This window comes from Schistocerca americana, chromosome X, assembly GCF_021461395.2.
Source record: "Schistocerca americana isolate TAMUIC-IGC-003095 chromosome X, iqSchAmer2.1, whole genome shotgun sequence".
Classification (NCBI taxonomy): Eukaryota; Metazoa; Arthropoda; class Insecta; order Orthoptera; family Acrididae; genus Schistocerca; species Schistocerca americana.
The window spans coordinates 413,187,212-413,211,359 of NC_060130.1; the positions used below are offsets into that span (position 1 = coordinate 413,187,212).

The window sequence follows — 24,148 nt, forward strand, 5'->3', positions numbered from 1 at the left end:
GAAGGGATCTCCCTTCCACCGAGTAGTTGCTGTTGTGAGGTGGTGTGATTGGATGCAGTAACTATACAAAGTCTTCACAGGGCCCAGATACAACTAGGCAGTGACTGTTGCAAAAATGACGGCAACACAGACTAGCAACAATTGACGATGATTTACTGATAAAATTTTCACAATACGTAGATGTAATACCAAGATTGTGTGTGGCAATATACATCAGTGCCAACTTACACTGATCTGTCTTTAAATCTTGGTACAGTCGTGGATCCATTGATCATTAGTTGTATTACGTCCAGTTTGGCTCTTCTTGATGGCCATTGTAGCTGGGTCCTAAGACTCTGTCTGAGGTACTAACTTCAGATACTAATTAACTGCTGAATGGAGCCGTATATCTGCTAATATCCACGTTGAGCTGATGGATGTCTACTTGGGAACTATTGTTGTGGCGTAATGCGGGAGCATTACGTAGTCCTTGTCGAAGTCCAGTAGAATGCATACTTTAAGAGCTATGAATACTTTTTCATCTTCGCTATTGTGAAGCAGAGCTCTTCTACTGAACAAGTGCTCATAACTTTTTAAGATATGCGTTTTGGAGTCCATGTCTTTCTTGTTTTGCTGTAAGGAACCTGTCACCAACGGTTGTCGGTGTTTCTTTGGAACAACTTTTATAGACTGCATCCCGCATCTTGTGGAGGACACAGCAAGATCATTACGAAGTTAGTGAATGATGAACTGGAGTTCTTATTTCCAGAGTACCAAAACTAACCGAGTGCATAATATCACATTTCACTTATGCGGAAGTAAGACCTTGCATAACTACCACAATGTGTCGCTTCAAGTATTAACATTTTGGGCATAACACCATGGTGTTCAGAGAGCAGATGACTTGTGACATATGTGTTCAGCTGTCCAAATATTAAATATTCTCATGTTCAACCCTTCGTATGCGTGAGTATTGCTTCACAAGACAACCGTATGTGCAGTCGTTGCTGCAATGCGAAATGTAATATTTCCAGAGAGTCTCGTGACTTAGCCCAGTGAATGATGGCAAATTACACCGGAGTTACTGCTAATGTCAGCTGATTTCCAACTTCCCAGCGCCACAGATTGGTCACTGAGGCAGAATGATATGGCGTCTCATGGGGAGAAGTAAAGAAATTTTCCTCGCCCTACGTAATTTTATCTGACAGACAGAACAGTTTGTTGACTTGTGGAAAGAAGAAGTATAAATCGCCGCCTAGGAACCCGGGAAGGACATACATGCCCGAGTAGCTTTGCCCTCACAAAATACGTAGATAATCCTTGGAGAGTATGATCAACCGTCGCTTTATCTGGATGTAGGAATCCTAATCACTCTTTAGTAGTTTTTAGTGGGGGTTCAGCAGCTATCATTCAGTCATTGATAACCTGGCCGTGCTGGAGACGGATATACAGCAGGCATTGTGTAATAGTTGGTTTCTTTCCTTATCTCTTTTTTGACATAGAGAAGACTTACAATACCGCTTTGATAGGTAATATCCTCAAGCAGCTGCACAGATGAGGCTTTTGAGGACGTCTTCCTATTTTTGCGAGGTTCTTTATCTCTACACGACATTTCAGATATCGAATCGACAATGTATTGGCTCATCGTTTTAAATAATGTAATATGGGCTTGAAACAGCTCCCCAGAAAGAAGTCCTGTGGGTTTATGCAGGGTGAGCACAGAAGCCACCAAACTGATCTAGACGCGGAGCAGGAAAACATTGAAATATGCAGGACCACCATATGCCTCGACCGACAGACAGGATATATTATGATCAGCATACCCGAGTGCCTAATAGCTAATTGTTTATAGGACAAGTACCATAACAACAACCAGCTAGAGGATCAATATGGTTACGCCGTCTGTTCTCTTCACCGTAGTAATATCGCATTGCAACCTTAGGTGTCTGTTACGCGTGTCAGCTACGGAAGACAATTGCGGTTTGTAATAGAGCTGTTGTGCTTCATTCTCGTTATGCCTCTCTCCGTGTGGCGTGTTTATTTTACGCGGTAGCATGTGTGAAGCTAGCACTGAAACTGCACAGGCAGGTGAAAAGATATTTATGATCCTACAAAGCAAATTCACTCAACATCGTGCGTCAATAGGGAGCGTGAGAATAAATTCTGTACGGAACAACACAGCTGTTCTTATCGAACTTTATTGTGCGTACGGATGTCAATGAATTGACAACATTGTTCCCTTCCGTGCTCAGCCGAGAGACTTTGTTACACTCATCCAGGTACGCTGGAATATCGTCCAAGTAACGAGGTAGTGTGTTGCGTAAGAAACATTGATAGCTGGCCCCTGTACACAAGTTTGGCTTGTGTAAGATCAGCCGTAATTGACCACAGAAACTAAGCATTTTCCGACCCATGTCGGTATTTGTTTTTCTTCTTGTTATTACGTGAGAAATTCAACCCATAAGAATTTTATCATGTTTTCGACTCAACCTGAATAGTTGAGGGCACTTCCATCTCTTACATGTAACCTGCTGTATTATTTCTATCATATGCAGACAGAAGTAATGTGGACTCATAGACGCTGATGAGTATAACCGCTGATGGCACTGCCGTGTTGGAGACAGACTTCCTCCAACTTCAGTAATGTGTTTTTCTGTCCTATTATTCTGGAAACTTGCTACAATACACTCCTTTTTTTTAAAGGTATGGTAGTGCAGACAATAAGTCTTGATCTGTGATGACTCCCAGTTTTGGTCCGTTGATCGAGACTGCACAACCGATGCAATGTCTCGTGTGTTCAAACAATCTATGGAAGTGCAGCGGGATGACGTCTTCGACAACCGCCGATATTTCGGCAAGTGCACATTCTTCTGCGAGAGACCACTGTGCAAGGAAATGTAAAACCTCGGTATGCCATACACACACACACACACACACACACACACACACACACACACACATTTCGCGTGAATAGTTGTGCCACCTCACAAGCAATTATGACCAGCGTCAGAAGTTATTAATAGTGATTATTAATTGCCAACGGGTGAAGTAGCATTAACTCTGTCCCTCTGTTTTGACGAGGGAAAGAACAGGATTCCAAGCAGAATTTAAGCAAAAACCTTCATTTCTATGCATAAGGTCACTTGCTAGTTTAATGTCGACTACTTCCTCAATAACACTACCCGAATAGCTGGAAATGGATGCCAGTGTCTCCATGTTGCTGATATTCCATAGGATTACTGGTGGCAAGGCGATGTTCTGCAGCAGCAGATTTGCTCGTTTGTTGTGTGTGTGACACGCTCAATACACCGACCCTCAAAGGCGCTGATAGCCTGACCAATGTATGACATGGCACAACTGCAAGGAATACGGTACACACCCACCTTACGAAAACCAAGATCATCATTTGTAGCACCTAAAATGTTCCCTAATCTTAGATGGTTAGCGAAAAACATATTTCATATCATGGTTCCGCATAATACGACCAATTCTGTTGGAAATGCTACCTGCATAAGGCAGAGAGGCCGTAGACTTTGGTGCCACATAGTTATTTTAGTTATTTTCACCACTCATCGGAGTCACTGTTGGTCGATAGCGCAACGCCAGTTTAATTTGTCTTTCACCATAACCATTCTGTCGAAACGTGACTTCGAGATGGATTAATTCAACTGAAAAACTTTCAGGGCATGAAATTTGTTGGCCCCATATGAACAAAGGTACGAAGTACCACTTCACGCTGAGCCGGATGGTGACAGAGGGGCAGAGTTAATGCTACCTCACCCGTTGGTAATTAATATTCACTACCAACAAGTTCTGACGTTGGTCATCTTTGGTTGTGTGGCAACGCTAGTGTCTACTTTGCGTGTGTTGTCCTTACGTCTTACGCCCCGCATACAGAGGTTTTCAGTTTCCTTGCACAGCGCTCTCTCGTTGCATACGTGTCTTGAAAATGGCGGGGTATGCTCCTGTCGAAATATAGGCGGTTGTCGAAGACGTCACTCAGCTGCGTAAATTGTTTTAACGTTTTGTACTCGGGGGGAAACAGAAGTTCCATATCTCGTGTGTTTTTGCAGGAAGAGTGGTGAAATATTTCTCAGGATGTAGCTAGCGATCTGTATTGTGACATGCTTCGTGAAACAGCTTCCTGTTTAGCTGCTAAAGGATGTCCTGCTACACCTCAAACATTCGCCTTGTATGTCCGTAGTACGTCTTTGTTTCTTCAAGAGCAGGTCATTCCTGGTTTGTATTAAGATCTACTAGCCTTGTTAGGTTTGATACATCTGCAGCAAAACAAATAGATTTCTTAAGCCAATATCGTTCATCAATTTATAAGATTATTAACGACGTATATTAATATGACTGGGTCTAAGTGGGTTTCAGATTACAAATCCTAAAATGCATGTTTCAATCTGCATCGGTCTTGTGGTTTTTTCCTTTAATTTGTCGCTATTTTCACCTCTGGCAATGATTTGATAGCGTAAAACAAACGAAGTTATGCCATGGTTTCGAGTCCACGTTTAACTGTAGGTTCCCCCATAACAGGCTAGATAAGTCAGTACATTCAGGTAAATACAAGGGCGTTCTACCTTCAATAGTAATAACTTAACCTCATTCGAACAAGCCTCGGAAAGCCCAACGGTACTGACCGACCGCCGTGTCATCCTCACCGGTAGGCGTCACTGGTTGCGGATATGCAGGGTCATTTGGTCAGCACACCGTTCTCCCGGCTGTTGTCAGTTTTCGTGATCGGAGCCTCTACTTCTGAGTCAAGTACCTCCTCACTTGGCCTCACAACGGCTGAGTGCACGCCACTTACCAACAGCGCACGGCAGACCTGGACAGTCGCCTGTATAAGTGCTCGCCAAGCCCGACAGCGTTTAACTTCGTTGATTTGACGGGAACCGGTATTACCACTGCGCAAGGCCATTGTCCACCTCAAAGAAAAACGTGCCAACTAAAACACTGCGATTTTCAAAACAATCTTCTGGTTGAGGACATCTTTACCTATTGACTACTGATAGGCACTAGTATTGTTTGTGATAAGTATTTTGCCTTATCACTTTCACATAGCATCAACGTGGAAAGGTACATTGTTTCAGCATCAGGGTGAAATGTAGAATGGTCAATAATGCAGCGGAACGTAGACAAAGTAACCCGCATGACTAAATAATTATGTACATAACTCTTTAAGGGGTAAAATGGCTCAAAGATGTATGTCTCTGAACGAATGAAAACATGAAGCGAGTCTTGAGAGAAGTGCGAAAAAGAGAGGTGACAGGAAATAATACATGGGGCAGTCAGATGATACAGACTTAAAGAAGTAAGTGAACTGATCATTGTTCCAAAGGTAAACGCCATAACTGTTAATACATTTATCCCACTGTGAGACAAGACGGTTAATGACTTCGTGGAAAAATGTTTGTCGTTGTCTACGGAGTCATGGGCGTACTCAGGCTTAACTTCGTCCAAAGAAAATCGACGGCCACGAATATCTTTCTTGACGGTTCCAGAAATATGGGAATCGCATGGGGAGGGATCAGGACTGTATGGAGGATGTGTAAGGGCTTCCCAGCGAAAACTCTGCAGCATACTCGAAACAACATTGGCCACATGTGAACGTGCCCATGTTTCCTGTCATATCACTAAATATTGACCGTTCCTTTAGGGGCACCAGGTATATCTCCTGACAATAATTCAAGCGCAAAACCTTAGCGTGGTATTTTCACTGTTCATCTAGCTAGATCTTGGCTTTGCATAATCCTACCAAGCCCGTCCATATGCTGCCAAGGTTGTTTCAAGTACGCTGCAGAACATCCTCCATACAGTGCCGGGCTCTCCCTATGCAATTTCCATATTTTGGAACCCTTAAAAAAGACATTGGTGGCCGTCAATTTGCTTCGAACGAAGAGGTGCACGCTTGGGTACAATAAAGGTTCCATAGGCAAACAGAAACATTTTCCAGGAAGGCAATGACCGTCTTTTCTCACAGAGGACAAATGTGGGAGGGTTGGAACTTAAATAGTGGCAACTATTCATTCACAACCGATACAAAAGAGTTACATGTTTGCACCTGTTACTGTCCTTCAAAGTAGCCACCAAAGTTGTGTAGAACCCGTTGCCAGCGATGTGAAAGGCGTAGTATACCGTTAGCAGAGCCTGTTCTGTTGATGGTGCGAATGGAGCGGTCTACTGCCTGTCGAATCTCTGGAACAGTTCTGAAGCGTATGCCACGAAGCCAAAACTGAAACGCCAATCCAACGAGTGGCGTTATTTGGGTCGCCGCGAAAGTCGAAAGTGCGTCAGAGCCCCAGTATCGTGAAAGTTGCGGTGATTCTCGTGTACGACTGTGAGGGTGTTATCCTAGCGCATTACGTACCTCCACGACAGGCCGTCAGTGCACAGTATTGCTGTTCGTTTTGGAGAATCACCTGAGACCAGCTTTGCGATAGAAGTGGCGACACTTTCTGCGCAACCCACCCATCATTTTGCACGACAATGCGCGGGCGCATACAGCGCAAGCTGTAGCTGCTATGACCGCTCGATGGGACTGGGAAGTACTGTACCATCCACCCAGACTTGAGTCCTTGTTACTTTGATTTGATTCCGAAGATGAAGGAACGACTTCGTGGCATTCGCTTCAGAACTGTTCCAGAGATTCGACAGGCAGTAGACGGCTCCATTCACATCATCAACTGAGCAGGCTCTGCTATCGATATACTACGCCTTCCACATCGCTGGCAACGGGTTCTACACAACGTTGGTGACTACTTTGAAGGACAGTAACAGGTGCAAACATGTAACTCTTTTGTATCGCTTGTGAATAAATAGTTGCCACTATTTAAGGGTCGACAGAAGCGTCCGATCCAACGCGTCGGCTTTGACCCGTGACGTAAGGGTGTTGTCGTGTGTGACGTCATGACGGCGCGGAGTTTGGTTTGAGTGTGGCTGTCTCCAGTTCTGTTTTATCTTATTTTATTTACTTTTCTGATCTGTTCGTTCTATCTCGTGAGATTTTTTTTAAATATAAAAACACTTATTACGTATTTTAATTATCTATTTCCTCGAATTTCTGTTTTAGTTTATTATATTTATCTTTCTGATCTGTTCGTTCTATCCCGTGAGATTTTTTTTTAAGACAAAAAACACTAATCAGCTACTGAAGCATCTTTATCTTCTATGGGTTGCAGGGGTTACGACCCTTGGGGAAGTGGGTGGGTATTCATGCATGGCTGTCTTCACTTACACGTTGTAGCTACGCAAGGCGTCTAAATTTGTTTATATTTAGTTTGCCCCCCACCCAAAACACCCCATTTCCCGCGCTTGTCCCGTTAGTGTCACTAGGCTTCTTGTGGCAAGTGTGTGTGTTTGTTTTTGTTTCCGCCATATTTGTGACGTCATGGGTCAAAGCAGACGGGTGGGATCGGACGCTTCCGTATTTCCCTATTTAAGTTCCAACCCTCGTATTAACAGTTACGGCAATTACTTTTGAAATAATAAACAGCTGACTGACTTTTTTTCCATCTGTATCGTTTTCATTTGGCCGCCCCTGTAAATACAACCGGCGGAAGTAAAATATTTTCATGTGTATAGACTGCAGCGAGTGAAAATTTGTACTTAGGCCAGGAATCGATTCCGGGTATCCTGCTTACTAGGCAGGTACGTTAGCTACTAAGCCACCTTGACACAGCGGTTCACACAACTACACGGATTACCCTGGCACGTTTCTCTCCCCGATCCAAATCCGCACTGCCACCCCAGTTTACTTTGAACTGCCACTTACATGCGAGCAGCATTGCCGAGGCTCTCCATGTTCTGGAATAGCAGCTCAGCCTCGAAAGTGTGTGTGTGTGTGTGTGTGTGTGTGTGTGTGTGTGTGTGTGTGTGTGTATAATCGTATCTGTATGAGACCAGTAAAGTCTCTGAAATTGTGTTATTTGATTTGTAAAACTACTTATGTAGGCTGCGAATGTTGATGCGCCCAAAGGAAATATGCAATTACAACCACTATAAAAAATGCGGCAATATATCACAAAGGCAACTAAACAAACTAAAGTAAATAACTCAAACGGATGCGAATCTTCCCAAATAAGAGACTCACGACGAAGATAAAACTCGTAAAGTAGCTGTGAATCAAAATCGATGTCCCAAAAGACGCGATAATACTGTAGTTTAGGGATGTTGTAATTCTGTAGCAAGAGACGGAGGTGTAGACAGCAAATGTGGAATAGAAAAATGTGGGTGGGAGAGAAGTTGCGTCTGAAGCAATAGAAAAAATGTGTAACTTCATATTGTTATATAGCAACATTCGGCAGAAAAGGAGATACGTCTGCCAGGTACTAGAGAAACAATACAAATACACTTCTGAACACGAATAACGGTTCAAAATGGTTCAAATGGCTCTGAGCACTGTGGGACTTAACTTCTGAGGTCATCAGTCCCCTGGAACTTAGAACTACTTAAACCTAACTAACCTAAGGACATCACACACATCCATGCCCGAGGCAGGATTCGAACCTGCGACCGTAGCGGTCGCGCGGTTCCAGACTGTAGCGCCTATAACCGCTCGGCCACTCCGGCCGGCCACGAATAAGGGATTAGCGAGTTGAATGTCAGCTTGCCTCCCGACTGAGTAGACCAACCATGTACCCTAAGTTAAATGACTTTATTTATTTAGAAGTTTAAACTTGAAATTACATAAAAAAGGAATTACTAATATCAGCAGAATATTTGTGCGCCACACTATGCCGGCTCAGTAATTTACAATGCGGCGGTGTAATCCTATCTCTGAAGTGAATTACAAGAGCGCACATTAGCAACCATAAACAACGATGGTCTGCAATCACAGATGGAAGCTGACAATCGCAAAGCTATAACTGACGTACCGATAAGAATACCTGAAATAGATGTCGTCATGTGTACCGACAATATCTTTCATGAAACTTTGTTAGTGTTATCACAATATCTCACTAATCATCACTTGACTCGTATCCTGGTCATGGGGTTGTCTATGTTATTCGGGAACTGAAAAATACATTTTTTGCGAAGGGGCTGTGACATGAAACGGATAATACCGAGAGGAAGTTTTAATTGAGAGTTTGCGAATTACACTATTAGTATTAGTGATCATTCTTTCTTGAAACCTGGAAGACGCTGAATTGTACAGAATATTGTAACTTCCTGTAAAGAATGCCTCAACGAGCTACAACGTTTAATATAATTAAAATGATAATGCAAGGAAGGGGTAGAAACGCAACGTAATATCACTTTGAACCATGGGTGGAGAAGATGTCGGCCGTCGAGTTTTCAAAGAACTGTTGCACTATTCTCTTGATGTAGGGTAATTTGTCTCGAAAGCGAGACGGGATGTGAATCCCGCTCCTGCATTGCGTAGCCACTGCGGCACGGTGCTTGCTGGGACAATGCATGGTCAAGATCTAGCTAAATGAACCGTGCAAATACGACATTAAAGTTTTTCGTGCCAGTTGGGTGTACGAAGAGGAATGGTCAAGATTCAGGGATATGACAGGAACGTTCACTTGAAGCAAAAAACTTCATATGGACATACGCCTTATTCCGAATGGTTTCTGGGGTAGAACACATCTAAATGTATATTGTTATTTATTTTCTGTGTCATTTAATACATTGTCAGGTTTACATATGTACGACAGTTAGAAAAAAGTACAGCATAAGTTTTTGCAAACATCAGTTGAAAAATACGTATTTGTAATACATTCACGTGTAAGCACTATGGTAAACGTTACATTACTGCTGTCGTACAGTTTACAATATATGTTCGAACGTCCCACCGGCAACTTCAATGCATTTGTGCTCTCGTGGGAGAACATGTTTTACTTTCCCGAGTACCTCTGCGCGTTCCCTGATGAGGGCAGCAGCTATCATGATTCGAGCAAGCAGTTCACTTCGTCGTATTCGCCTTTCGATTTTACACCTGAGACTTCATCCAACCCCTTAAACTAACATCTAATGGCGTAAGGTATGGCAATCTTCGTGATGAATTATTTGTACTACCCCGACAAATACGTGCCAGCCACTACCCCAAAAACAAATGTACTTTAAATGTATTCTACCCGAAAACCCTTCAGAACATGGTATGTGTCCATATGCTATTTCTCCTGAGACACCCTGTATTTTTAAGCAACAACAGAATTATAAGGAGTTATACGACCTTCTGAGGGAGAATAGGTTGATCAAGGAAGCGAAAAGTACGAACGAAACCCAGGAGAGTTTTACAGGGCGACAATTATTGAACTATATGAAAAAAATGTGAATTAGCTACAAACTACGCCGTGCACAAACTTTATTCAACATGTAAACGTCACTACTGATACTCGGATGTAGGTTATGACACGTTCGGCATGCCTGCCATCATTCGTGATAATGAGGCGCAAAAGAATAGCGAAATTCTGCATGACCCGCTGAAGTGTCGGAACATCGATGCTGTCGATGACCTCCTGAATGACAGTTTTCAACTGAGAAATGGTTTTGAGGTTGTTGCTGTACACCTTGTCTTTACTATAGCCCCACAAAAAGGAGTCGCAGGTGTACAGATCCTGAGAATATGGCGACTAATCGAGGCCCATGCCACTGGCCTGTGGATACCCCAGAGCCAGAATGAGGTCCCCAAAGTGCTCCTCCAGGACGTCCAACACTTTCCTGCTTCAATGCGATCGAGCTCCGTCTTGCATGAACCACATCTTGTCGAAATCAGGGACACTTAGGATAATGGGGATGAAATCATCTTCCAAAACCTTCACGTACCGTTCGGTAGTCAGTGTGTCATCATGGAATATCGCACTGAGTATTCGGTGACTGGACACTGCACACCACACAGTCAGTCGTTGGGGGTGAAGAGACTTCTCGATTGCAAAATGCCGTTTCTTAGTTCCCCAAATGCGCCAATTTTGTTTGTTGAAGAACCCATCCAAATGAAAGTGGGCTTCGTCACTAAACCAAACCATACTGCGCATACTAATTCCCATCATGCCCCTCGGCCAACTGTGCAGTTTGAACGTCCTAGCGCAAACCGTCGAGAAGTTTTGACGATTTTATTTCATGCAGTTCAATAATTGTCAACCTGTACGTGCAGATAAGAAAAAAAAAATGCGTGTTGCTAGACGCTCCTGTAGGGGCTGTACTGAGGCCGTGGCGAGATAGTCCCCTGCCAACATAGCAGCCGTGGAGGGGGCGCAAAATGTGAGTTCTCCTGTCCCTTTTATTCCTATTTTCTTCCTACGAAAAGAAGCCTTTTCCTCTGCCTGCGAGTGTAAACGCAGTTATTTCTGCAGTATCATTTTATACAAGCAGCATCCTAAAGAAATAACTACTATCGAACTAATAAATGACTACTATCGAACAGACGTGTATCCCTAATATGCTTTTGTGGAAAGAGTGCGCTTCTTTCACACAGCTGTCCCCTCACAGCTCGCTCATGTTCAACCAAGCGTTCTTGCTGTCAATTGGTGATGATGTTGTAGAGTCTCAATGGTTGGCGAGCGGGTACTGAAACATATATGCTAATTTGACCGATTTTGCAAACTGAGCACTGGAATGTGAAACTGTTTGTTCAGTTTGAACCTGGTATCTGTGTCATACACATGCCGGTTTCTAATGCTTCCAGTTGTTTCACCGTTCAACTCTTCTTGGCTATTCAGAGAAGACCGCATTGTACATCACGCTGATGGCGTTCCTTTAGAAAAGATCACCACAAACTGAATCAGTGTTTTGCAGTCTCTCGCTGCGTTCTCTCTATATAATCTAATTGCAGCATTTTTGCTTGATTGGGAAACATATTATTTTCTGCGGTGCTTAACGATGCTTCTATGAAAGCCACTTTGTTCTAAAATATTTGTTGTACCCTTATTGTCGAGTAATACCCTACCTGTTTTATTCAGAGCTGGTTCTAGATCAGTCTACCTCGCGAGGGACGTACCATTCTGCGGACAACGCTCGGACGCGGCCAAGAATGGTCCGGAAACAAGGTAGGTAACAGGACCGAATCCTCCCAAACTGACACAAGGTATGTTGTATTATAGACAATAATATAGTTATCTTTGCCATGTTCCTTATCTCCTTCCCCTACCCCTCCCATGTTTCAAACAAAAAATACAGATTCACTTATGCACGCTTTGCGCGTGACCTTGAGCGTGACTTAGTCGCTGGCGCTGTGCCGACTGGACTTTATCTCAATAAGATAAAAGATAAAACTTTTAAACATACAATACACACTAAAATTTTTTGCATCTTCTACTGTACTTCATATGCTTTCTGTTGCCTGCTTGGAGTATTCATAACGTTTAGAACTGCTACTTGCTTCAAACGGGAGGATTCGGTCCCATCGTTTTTCAGACCCTTGCGGGCTTGGGAGGATCCGGAACCATTTTTCTGACCGCGGGAGGATTTGGGGCTGCGTCCCATCGCTCACCCCACCCCTTCCCTTTTCCCCCTGATCCCGCCCACAGACAATGAGTGCCTTTCATTGGGCTTATCGTAAGACCCTTAAAAATAAATCCAAATGTAGTGATAAAGGAAATGCGTCGCTTTTTCTTCTACAGTAAGTACTACAGGAGTTGTACAAAACTATGGAAACACGGCGAGAAATGAATTCTTGAACTCAGATGCAGATGCTAGTTCAGGCTGCAGGTTGTGCTGTTGTATCTGACAACGCACGGCACCTGTGCAATGTTCGTGTTTCGTTGAAAGCGTCAGTCGTGGTCAGAACAGCATTCCGTGTAGCTGTGCGTGTATTGTGTCCAAGATAAGTGAATTCGAACGTGGGCGAATTTTTGATGTTGCTACGGTAGGTGCTTCCGTATCCAAGGAAGCCGAAGTGTTTGGTGTTTAAAGAGGAAGAAGATTTATACCGCACACAGGGAAAGCGGAAAAACATCATCCGCCAAATGTCAAAGATTATGTGACAGTCTTGGTTGATCTGGTCCAATCCATAGTATAGAGTTTGGTCCCCACTTGTGATGCTGTGTCCCAAGATGACATGGCCCCTGTTCACACAGCTCTCATCGTCCAGAACGTGTTCTGTGAGCACGCGGATGAACTGCTGCATCTCCCGTGGCCACTACACTCACGAGATACCAGTATTATCGAACCTTTGTGGTCTGCATTGAAGCGAAGCTTACGTGAGCGCTATGCACCTCCATCGTCGTTATCTGAACTTGCCGCTATTTTGCAGGAAGTATGGTATAATACTCCCTTGAGAATCTTACAGGACCTGTAATCATCCATTCCGAGATGACTGGAAGATGTTTTGAATGCCAGTGGTTTTGCTACACCGTATTAGGCATGAAAATGTGTTGCTTTTTGTGTTTCCATATTCTTGTCCACCCCCCTGTACAAAGACATTTCTCTGTAACAGAAATAAATTTACGAATCTTACTCCAGTGGTGAATATTAAAAGATGAAACACTTCATTTCCATTTAAGGCAACCCTGAGATCCCTGAGATCTTCAAAAGATTTTATTGAAAGCAGAAAGGACTACAGCTAGTACATTGCTGTAGCGTGAATAAAAATATACTCTCTTTTAAACTGAGCGGAACAAATGAAATTATAGAGTTCAGCTATCAGTTGTCCTTTTTAAATTTTATTGGCAGATCTAGATTTCAGCTAGAAACTAGCCATTCTCAATGCAGTATCATTTTTGATCAATGCATGTAATCCCTGTTGGTCTGGCTACATTCACAGTTCATTGAATTAAAAAAGGACGATTGATAGCTGAAATCTATTATTTACAATATAACAGTCGCTGCGTGCTACAGCCTTCTGAGTGGAGGGAAACTGATATAAAATTTGTTATTTTTTGGTTTAATAATGGAATTTTTAATTCAATAATTTATAGATTATTTCATTCTCCGTCGTGAAAAGTGGAACTGAAATACAAAGAAATCGTCTAATTTAATACTGACGTGTTAAGCATAACACGCTGTTGAACTGCGTAATGTTACATGTGATGAAAACTCACCAGTATGTAGTTAAATTTAAGAAAATCTGCTATGAAGGAAGGGGGAAGGAAGGTCAGAGTTAAATGTCCCATTGACAGCTGCCTCGGGCATGGACGTATGTGATGTCCTTAGGTTAGTTAGGTTTCAGTAGTTCTAAGTTCTAGGGGACTGATGACCACAGCAGTTAAGTCCCGTAGTGCTCAGAGCCATTTGAGCTATTTGACAGCTTAGTCATTAGAAACAGAACTCAAACTTGGACTACGAAAAGATGGGGATTTAAATAGGCCATGCTCCATTCAAAGGAACCGTCCTGGCATTTACCTCGCGCGAATTCGGGAAATCAAAGAAAACCTAAATCCGGATGGGCGGACGGGGATTTGAAACGTTGTACTCCTGAATGCGAGACCAGTGTGTTAGCCACTGCTCCACCTCGTTCAGTAATGTGTCAGGGAAGTATATGAAAATTGATAATGGTTAAATTTCTTATGTGTGCATGTGAAAAAGAAGTCTCAAATTTGTGCGTGATACGAAAGAGAAATATTCTATTGATTAGATGATGTGTAAGTCGTACAGTTGCTAAGTATATATACTGGCAATGTTTCTAGCCCTCAACATCGAAAACTCTTTCAGAACTGAGTATAAAGCAACAGGGAGTTTCACAATTTCTTTTACAGACCTTTAGCGGTTGTAGATAGGATTTAGTACTTTGTAGATAAAGTTTTAATAAGGAACCCATTTCCGTTGCGATATAAAATAAGTTTAAAAATCACTTCCAAATCTCCCGCTTCACGGTACGCTCAAAAACTGTGAAGAGGGCGCCGTCGTCAGTCCCTGTTGTATCTATGACATCACATACCGTTTTCGTCCAGCTACGACTATGGTTGCGAGAAACTGGTAGGTTCAAATGGCTCTGAGCACTATGGGACTCAACTGCTGAGGTCATTAGTCCCCTAGAACTTAGAACTAGTTAAACCTAACTAACCTAAGGACATCACAAACATCCATGCCCGAGGCAGGATTCGAACCTGCGACCGTAGCGGCCTGGCGGTTCCAGACTGCAGCGCCTTTAACCGCACGGCCACTTCGGCCGGCTAAACTGGTAGGTTTGCAACTAGAAGTGTTGACTATGGTGTTCTAAGGACGCAGTGCAATCTCGCCTTTGAATTTTAGGGAAGTTGGATAGTCTGTGCGGGAAACCGCATGTAAGTCACTAGAGCGACCCATTGTTGAGTATTGTTCGAGTATCTGGGATCCGCACCAGGTCGAGTTAAAGGAAGACATAGAAGCAATTCTAAGATGGGCTGCTGATTTGTTACCGGTAGGTTCGAACAACACGCACGTACTACGGAGATGTGTCGGAAACCCAGATGGGAGTCGTTGGGGGTAAGTCGATCTTCTTTTCGAGGAGCAGTACTGAGAAAATTTAGAGTATCAGCATATGAGCATGACTGCAGAACGATTCTACTGCCACCAATGTACATTTAGCGTAAGGACTATGGAGATAAGATTAGAGAGATTTGGGCTTGTACGAAGACATGTAAACAGCTATAACGTACATGACAAACTGTGTATTGTGTTATAGAACATATTTCAGATCCTGTGTTATTAACTGACAATCTTGTCATTGCTATAGAAGTGCATAATGTAAGCACACTTATATTACTGCTACATATGTACAGTTATCATTTTGTACAAATCGATACACATACAGTTGTTGGTTCCTCCACATCACATGCCACTGATGATGGGTTATGAACCCGAAAACCGGTTTTGGAAGATAAAACAATTCTACTGCAGCTCACGGTTTATTGAAGATGTCTTTTAACAAATGTCTGAAAGCTGCTGAGCTGCAAGCATTCAAGATTTTTATACAGATAGCTGTTTTTCCCTCGTTCTGTTTGCGAGGGAAACTGGAAAGGAAATGACTCGTAGTTGTACAGGGTACCCTCCTCCGCGGACTTTACGGTAGCTTGCTGAGTATGTATCTAGATGCAGATGTAGACGAGGACGTCCTTCGTAACCTAAAAGAGAATCCGACGACTATTACTCGAATCATTGTCCATGCCACGGGCTCATGTAGAGGACACTTCTCAGAGCTCATTGTCTCCGCTGTATGTGTGTACTGTGAAGCGGCATATTTGAAAGTGAACCGATCTTCAAACATATTTACATTCAAACGGTTCATTTCCAGGTATGGGTTCCATTTCAAAATTTTCTTTACTAATTCCCCGTTCCAACTCATAGAAGTCTGTAATAGGAATTATGAAACACCATGTATTGACCATGAGGCGTCAGTTTCAGTGGATGAAGTTGACAGTCCACACGATCTTTCTGGAGCAACTATCGACTTAAGGCATGTCTTATCAACTTGATTTTTGAAAAAAACTTGTTTCGCCGCATGAAACGTCCTGAAGTAGTATTGTGTTTTATGTTAAGGCAAATCTTGGGTGGAATTTGACCCCGATTTGGTGAGGACTTAATCGAAAAGTGTACATTTCAAATATGTTTATAATAATTAGTACAATATTTGACACTGAAGTCAGTGGCGGCTTGTAACCACACATTCGCAGTTATCTCGCTCACATCGAGTTTGCAGACCCACTTTTACTCAAAACTTTTTGCTTTCCATGTCAGTTTTCGGTACTAATTATGATACAATCTGTGTACGAAATCTGTACATGGGAACCTCTGACGCCCCACTCAGTTCGGCGTTACAACCGGCCCTGGTGGTACTACTATCATGTAAGTGGTTCCGTATGTGCTGGAGTGCTGGATTTCAATTTTTTCTGTAAAATCTCAGAAAATTTGCCCATACGTGCGATGGTGCACCATTTTGTGCGGCTACATTCCGGTCCATATTTGCCAGAATACAGAAAGGTTATGACTCTGTCTTTCCTTTTTATGTTGAATGTTATCAGTCACATTAGAGGTCTCGTTTAGCTTATTGATCATGTACAAAATTCAGTTTTTAGTAGAAAGTTATGTGGGAAAATTATCTCCATTGACTGAAACAAGAAAATGGCCGTGCACTTGCCTGGTGCTTGTAGTGAGGTTCGTTTCAATATTCCGTAGAACCCAGTTCTCCAAATCTGGTGTACACACAGTCCGCCGCGAGCTTGCACGTTCGTCTGTCTGAAAGATCCATGATCACATAGTCGCCGAAAAAAGGGCTTGAAATGTTGTGTGATGTGGTTGGTGCTTGTGAGGGTACTTGTTTTGGTATAGTCATGCTGCCTCTCGACTGTTCACTCTGCTTACCCGTAGACAAACACTATCTCGGCTTGTTCCCGATATGAATACCGGACTGTTCTGCTGCTTACAGAACGCTGCGTCAATCACACGGCTTGCAACACACAAGGAACACACGGCACGTGGTCAGAGGAACAGTCATTCGTCAGTGCCATCTATCATGGCAACGATCCATTTCGGGAGACTTGTTCATAGGACATTTTTTCCTCCATTTCCAGTCAGGAATTCGTCACTGCAGTTTGTCGGTTTTATTAATGTTCACCATGTATATGTAACAAAAGAAAATGTACACTCCTGGAAATGGAAAAAAGAACACATTGACACCGGTGTGTCAGACCCACCATACTTGCTCCGGACACTGCGAGAGGGCTGTACAAGCAATGATCACACGCACGGCACAGCGGACACACCAGGAACCGCGGTGTTGGCCGTCGAATGGCGCTAGCTGCGCAGCAATTATGCACCGCCGCCGTCAGTGTCAGCCAGTTTGCCGTGGCATACGGAGCTCCATCGCAGTCTTTAACACTGGTAGCATGCCGCGACAGCGTGGACGTGAACCGTATGTGCAGTTGACGGACTTTGAGCGAGGGCGTATAGTGGGCATGCGGGAGGCCGGGTGGACGTACCGCCGAATTGCTCAACACGTGGGGCGTGAGGTCTCCACAGTACATCGATGTTGTCGCCAGTGGTCGGCGGAAGGTGCACGTGCCCGTCGACCTGGGACCGGACCGCAGCGACGCACGGATGCACGCCAAGACCGTAGGATCCTACGCAGTGCCGTAGGGGACCGCACCGCCACTTCCCAGCAAATTAGGGACACTGTTGCTCCTGGGGTATCGGCGAGGACCATTCGCAACCGTCTCCATGAAGCTGGGCTACGGTCCCGCACACCGTTAGGCCGTCTTCCGCTCACGCCCCAACATCGTGCAACCCGCCTCCAGTGGTGTCGCGACAGGCGTGAATGGAGGGAAGAATGGAGACGTGTCGTCTTCAGCGATGAGAGTGGCTTCTGCCTTGGTGCCAATGATGGTCGTATGCGTGTTTGGCGCCGTGCAGGTGAGCGCCACAATCAGGACTGCATACGACCGAGGCACACAGGGCCAACACCCGGCATCATGGTGTGGGGAGCGATCTCCTACACTGGCCGTACACCACTGGTGATCGTCGAGGGGACACTGAATAGTGCACGGTACATCCAAACCGCCATCGAACCCATCGTTCTACCATTCCTAGACCGGCAAGGGAACTTGCTGTTCCAACAGGACAATGCACGTCCGCATGTATCCCGTGCCACCCAACGTGCTCTAGAAGGTGTAAGTCAACTACCCTGGCCAGCAAGATCTCCGGATCTGTCCCCCATTGAGCATGTTTGGGACTGGATGAAGCGTCGTCTCACGCGGTCTGCACGTCCAGCACGAACGCTGGTCCAACTGAGGCGCCAGGTGGAAATGGCATGGCAAGCCGTTCCACAGGACTACATCCGGCATCTCTACGATCGTCTCCATGGGAGAATAGCAGCCTGCATTGCTGCGAAAGGTGGATATACACTGTACTAGTGCCGACATTGTGCATGCTCTGTTGCCTGTGTCTATGTGCCTGTGGTTCTGTCAGTGTGATCATGTGATGTATCTGACCCCAGGAATGTGTCAATAAAGTTTCCCCTTCCTGGGACAATGAATTCACGGTGTTCTTATTTCAATTTCCAGGAGTGTATATAACAAACATCGGATGTTCGCATTTCTTTGGTGTACTCCTTTAAGTGGTGGGAAAGGTGTTTGTACAGCCGTTCCATGTAGTTTGTGCACGCGATAAGGAGGATCGGTAGAAAATGCATTTTCTTAATTTTTCTAAGATCCACATAACAGTCGTTCTTGCCTGACGGGGATTTAGTTAAGTCCAGCTCTGAGTTTTACGCAGGCGCCTGTGCAATGCCTTACAAGATTTTTGCTAACTTTTCGGTAAGTATATAGGATTATTTTAAACAAAGAGCTGAGAGAATAAGGGGGTAACTTTGCTGGTTTCTTAACCAAGTGTTTATGTAAAACCATAGGACTGGCTGGAGGCACTGCTGGTTGCGGATCACTTTGGTACGTACATCAGCCAATAAGTATGAAAAATAATTCTGACTGGTCTTAAACTGTACCATATAGGGTTTTGATGTATTCAGCAGGAAAAGAAAACAACTGCTGTGTCATTAGAGATTGTACGATGCCTGTCAACCGGAGCAGATATCAAAATGGACTGTAATTAAATAGAGCTTAAGAAATCTTACACTTCCACGTTGCTATTAAGAAACCGTTTACATTTGTGGCATCCTCTGTCAGCTCTGATATCCTGCTGGGAATACCGGACGAAGTCCTCAGTTGGTAATGACATTTTTTTTCTACAAAAGTAAGATTACAGTCCTATGTTCCATCGGCGAAGACGTCTTTATAATGACCAAGGATGGGGAACGAAATTGATAGTTGCCTGTTCGATGCTTTCATTCCACTATTCGCCTGAAGTGTTTGAGGGAAATCACCGACACCTTAAATCTAGATGTCTGGTTAGATATTTTAAACACCCCATTCCACCACCAATGTGAGTTTACTTTTTAGCCAAAGCATCACGTCTCTTATTTGCTTTCTCCGACGTGCCAAATGGTAACGAAGAAGAAGTATTCACAAAAGCCATGATAGTTTTTGATATTTGTAGTTGGTTGGTTGTTTTGGGGAAGGAGACCAGACAGCAAGGTCATCGGCCTCATCGGATTAGGAAAGGACGGGGAAGGAAGTCGGCCGTGCCCTTTGAAAGGAACCATCAAAAATGGTTCAAATGGTTCTGAGCACTATGCGACTTAACTTCTGAGGTCATCAGTCGCCTAGAACTTAGAACTAATTAAACCTAACTAACCTAAGGACTTCACACACATCCATGCCCGAGGCAGGATTCGAACCTGCGACCGTAGCGGTCGCTCTGTTCCAGACTGTAGCGCCCAGAACCGCACGGCCACTCCGGCCGGATAAAGGAACCATCCCAGCATTTGCCTGGAGCGATTTAGGGAAATCACGGAAAACCTAAATCAGGATGGCCGGACGCGGGATTGAACCGTCGTCCTCCCGAATGCGAGTCCAGTGTCTAACCACTGCGCCACATCGCTCGGTGATATTTGTATTAATGCACACAGCTCCAATGGACCACTTAACTTTGAAAGTATGACACGTCGCTTTAAACTTTAGTATACATCATGAAAAACTGCCAGCAAAGTATAATGAACGGGCTGGAAACAACCGCCCTCGTTCGTGTCATTTATATTTTACTAAGCTTATTTTTGTGCGCGTTCTGTGCCTGACGCCTAGCCAACGTCATCTTGTTCATTGTTAGAAACATGCCAGCAATTGAGGCATAACTGGTCGGTTTCAATTAGAAGGAATGGCTACATAAAATTAATCAGCGCTCCCACTATAACATCTTGGAGAGAAAATGGTAAAAATATGAAAAACTGCGTTTTAAAAGATGTAATCCTCTAATAGAAACGTAATTCCCTCACACGCCGCTACAAACATATACACAGAAAAGTGCTATACGTAAAACACACAGTGAAGTGATGTTATTAAAAATGTTAAAATAAATGTAAGATAACAGAACATCAGCTACACTAATCACAACTGTAGCTATTTGCTCGCTCACAACAAAAGGAAAAAAAGACTAGCCATCCCCCCTAGAAACCCGTGAAAATCTTCTGCCTCATAACTGCTGTGCGAGACTTTGACACAGAACTTCAAATCTATACCGTTAGATAAAAGAGAACTATTGAAGCTGACAAACAGCATGCTAACTTCCTGTCACAATATATAGCAATTTTTGAACAGTGGTAGGTCTTCCAAACGGAGGAGGAACCCTTGCGTTGTAGGTCAGTGTCTTACGTAGGGGCGTATTGAAATTAGTTTCTTGTGCTACAGTGGCCAGGACAAAACGCACGGCAGAACTAGGCCGTTGACTTCACTGTATACAGCTTCTTGTCTCAATCTAAACACCCTTTCACCAACAGGCAAATCACTATCACAGTAAGGCGACTGCCATATAGTACCAGAATATTGTCCATGCATGTAACCATTTGGGTTTCATATTCAGCAATTTCCTTATTTTGCACTTGCCCTGGTACCTAATACTACCAGGGCTTGCTGAAAAATAATGCCTCTAAATTTTTTATTCTGGTCTCAATATCGGTTGAAGTATTACATGTCACGCGTATTACTCTGTCGACTTTCCCGCTTCGCTGACGCAAGTTGCAACCCACTGTGGCTAGAGGGCTCCGAATTATGGCGTGTTTGTTTTAGCCGTAACTGAGCTCAGAGTACTATACATCAAACAGCTAAACGCAACAGAATACACACTCCTACTGATATGAGAAATAGTTCAGCGTCATAAAGCTTCAACTCATAGTATTAACGAATACCGTATAAAGTCAGATGCCAGACTGAGTTTCATAGGAAGAATCTTAAGGAAATGTAACTCGTCCACGAACGAAGTGGCTTACGAGGCGCTTGTTCGCCCGAATCCAGAATATTTTTCGTGAATCTAGGATCCGTACGAGGTAAGACTGATAGGAGAAATAGAGGAGATCCAACAAAGAACCGCGCGTTTCGTCACGGGAACGTTTAGTCGGCGCGAGAGCGTTACGTAGATGCCCAACAAACTCCAGTGGCAGACTCTTGAGGAGAGGCGCTGTTCATCACGGAGAGGTTTACTGTTGAAATTTTGAGAGAGCGCATCTCGGGAAGAGCCGGATAATGTATTACTTCTTTCCACATGCGTCTCGCTAAATCACCAGGACAAGAAAATACGAGAAATTAGAACTAACGCAGAGGCTTACCGACAGTCATTCTTCTCACGCGCCATTCGCGAGTGGAACAGGGAAGGAGGGGTCATTTAGTGGTACCAGAGGTACCCTCCGCCACACACCGTTAGATTGATTGCGGAATATTATGTAGATGAAAATATAAAATTTGTGACTCTATGAAGCTCCCTCCAAGTATTGTTTTAATAATTCCGTACCTGACCTCGCGTAAATCGTAATAACACTCACGTGGAAGGAGAGCACAATTTTCTACTTACTTGTGGTCTTGTTGGTGGAGTGTCCTTCGCTGGAGCAGTGGACTGGAAGAAAAGTAGTTGTATGGAATACTTTTTATTAAGTGGTCATGCTATAGATAACCTCTGTCCTGGCCACGTGTAGCACACGCCAGAGCAAAGACATTCAGGGACTAAAAGGATTCTCATAGTCGAGATTAGTTCGTGGAACTACCTTTTGATACTGAGTTTGTTGTCTGAAATTCGATATCCAACAGAAACAACGTAAACAGAACACACGAGGGACCACTAAATCAGAATTATATGGAAAAAACATAAGTTGGTTACAAACTACGACGTGCACACACTTTATTCAACATGTAAACGTCAATACTGATATTACGATGTAGGTTATGACGTGTTCGATATGCCTGCCGTCATTGGCGATGGTGTGGTGCAGACGAATATCGAAATTCTGCATAACCCGCTGAAGTGTCGGAACATCGATGCTGTTGATGACCTCCTGGATGGCTGTTTTCAGCTCAGCAATGGTTTTTGGGCTATTGATGTACAAGGAGTAGTATGTGTTCAGATCCGCAGAATATGGCGGCCAATCGAACCCCATGCCAGTGGCCTCTGGGTACCCCTGGGCCAGAATACGGTCCCCAAAAGTGCTCCTCCAGGACATCAAACACTCTCCCGCTTCGATGGGATCGAGCACCGTCTTGCATGAACCACATATAGTCGAAATGAGGGTGTCTTTGGATAATGGGGATGAAATCATCTCCCAAAAGCTTCACGTACCGTTCGGTAGTCAGCGTGCCATCAAGGAATATCGCACCGATTATTCCGTGACTAGGCATTGTACACAACACACTCACTCGTTCAACATCTACATCTACACGGATACTCTGCAAATCACATTTAAGTGCCTGGCAAAGCGTTCATCAATCCACCTCCACAATTCTCTCTTATTCCAATCTCGTATAGCACGCGGTAAGAACGGACACCAATATCTTTCCGTGCGAGCTCTGATTTTCCTTATTTTATCGTGGTGATCGTTTCTCCCTATGTATGTCGGTGTCAACAAAATATTTTCGCATTCGGAGGAGAAAGCTGGTGAAGAGACTTATCGATAGCGAAATGCGGATTCTCAGTCCCCCGAATGAGCCAATTTTGTTTATTGACGTACCCATCCTAATGGAAGTGGGCTTCGTCGCTAAACCAAACCATACTGCGCATACTAATTCCCACGATGCCCCGCAGGCAACCGTGCAGTTTGAACGTCCTAACGCAAACCGTTGAGAAGTTATGGCAATATTATTTCACATAGTTGAATAATTGTCACCCAGTATGTTATTGGATTCAGTGCTGGCTGGCTTCAGCTTGTTTTTTGCCATTACGGTATTTGCATTAAGCGCTTTAGAAAAAGCGCGGGAAACCCAAATCATAAGGGCTGGACATAGCAACTCCATCCTCTCGACACATTTCAGCCTGGTAAAAAGATCTTCGATTACTTCCTCGGTTGAAGAGATGCCGCAAAATTGGGCTTTTGTATCCGACGCTGAAATCCTTTCATTATATTCTGAAATTGGATCAAGACGGAATAAGAACAAAACGAAGTTAAACGAAATGAGCGGTACAAAAGGACAGAACAAAGTGAATTCCAGGTGCGAGAGAGGCTCGCATCCACTGATCACGAAAATCAGTACCAGTTCCTGCGGTCACTGATACTGCGTGTGCCGCTGCCCCTGCCTTTCGGGGCATACTAGTATCGGATCTGCTGATTAGTTAAGATTCATAACGTCATGAGAAAGGCAACTTGATGGTCTTTCCAGTTTTCTCACGGTGCTGTGTCCCTTCGTGGCAGTAATATTTAAAATGGAGATAGTTTCGC

The 24,148-nt window shown here is 43.9% G+C and overlaps 1 protein-coding gene across 2 annotated transcripts in view; it reads left to right on the forward strand.

Annotated features, from left to right (window-relative positions):
- LOC124556838 (constitutive coactivator of peroxisome proliferator-activated receptor gamma-like) overlaps positions 1-24,148 on the forward strand; it is a 721,776-nt gene that overhangs the window by 505,679 nt on the left and 191,949 nt on the right. For both annotated transcript variants that reach the window (XM_047130855.1, XM_047130854.1), the window contains one exon: positions 11,892-11,978. In XM_047130855.1, the coding sequence (XP_046986811.1) occupies positions 11,892-11,978 (87 nt within the window). The remainder of the gene's footprint in view (positions 1-11,891; positions 11,979-24,148) is intronic.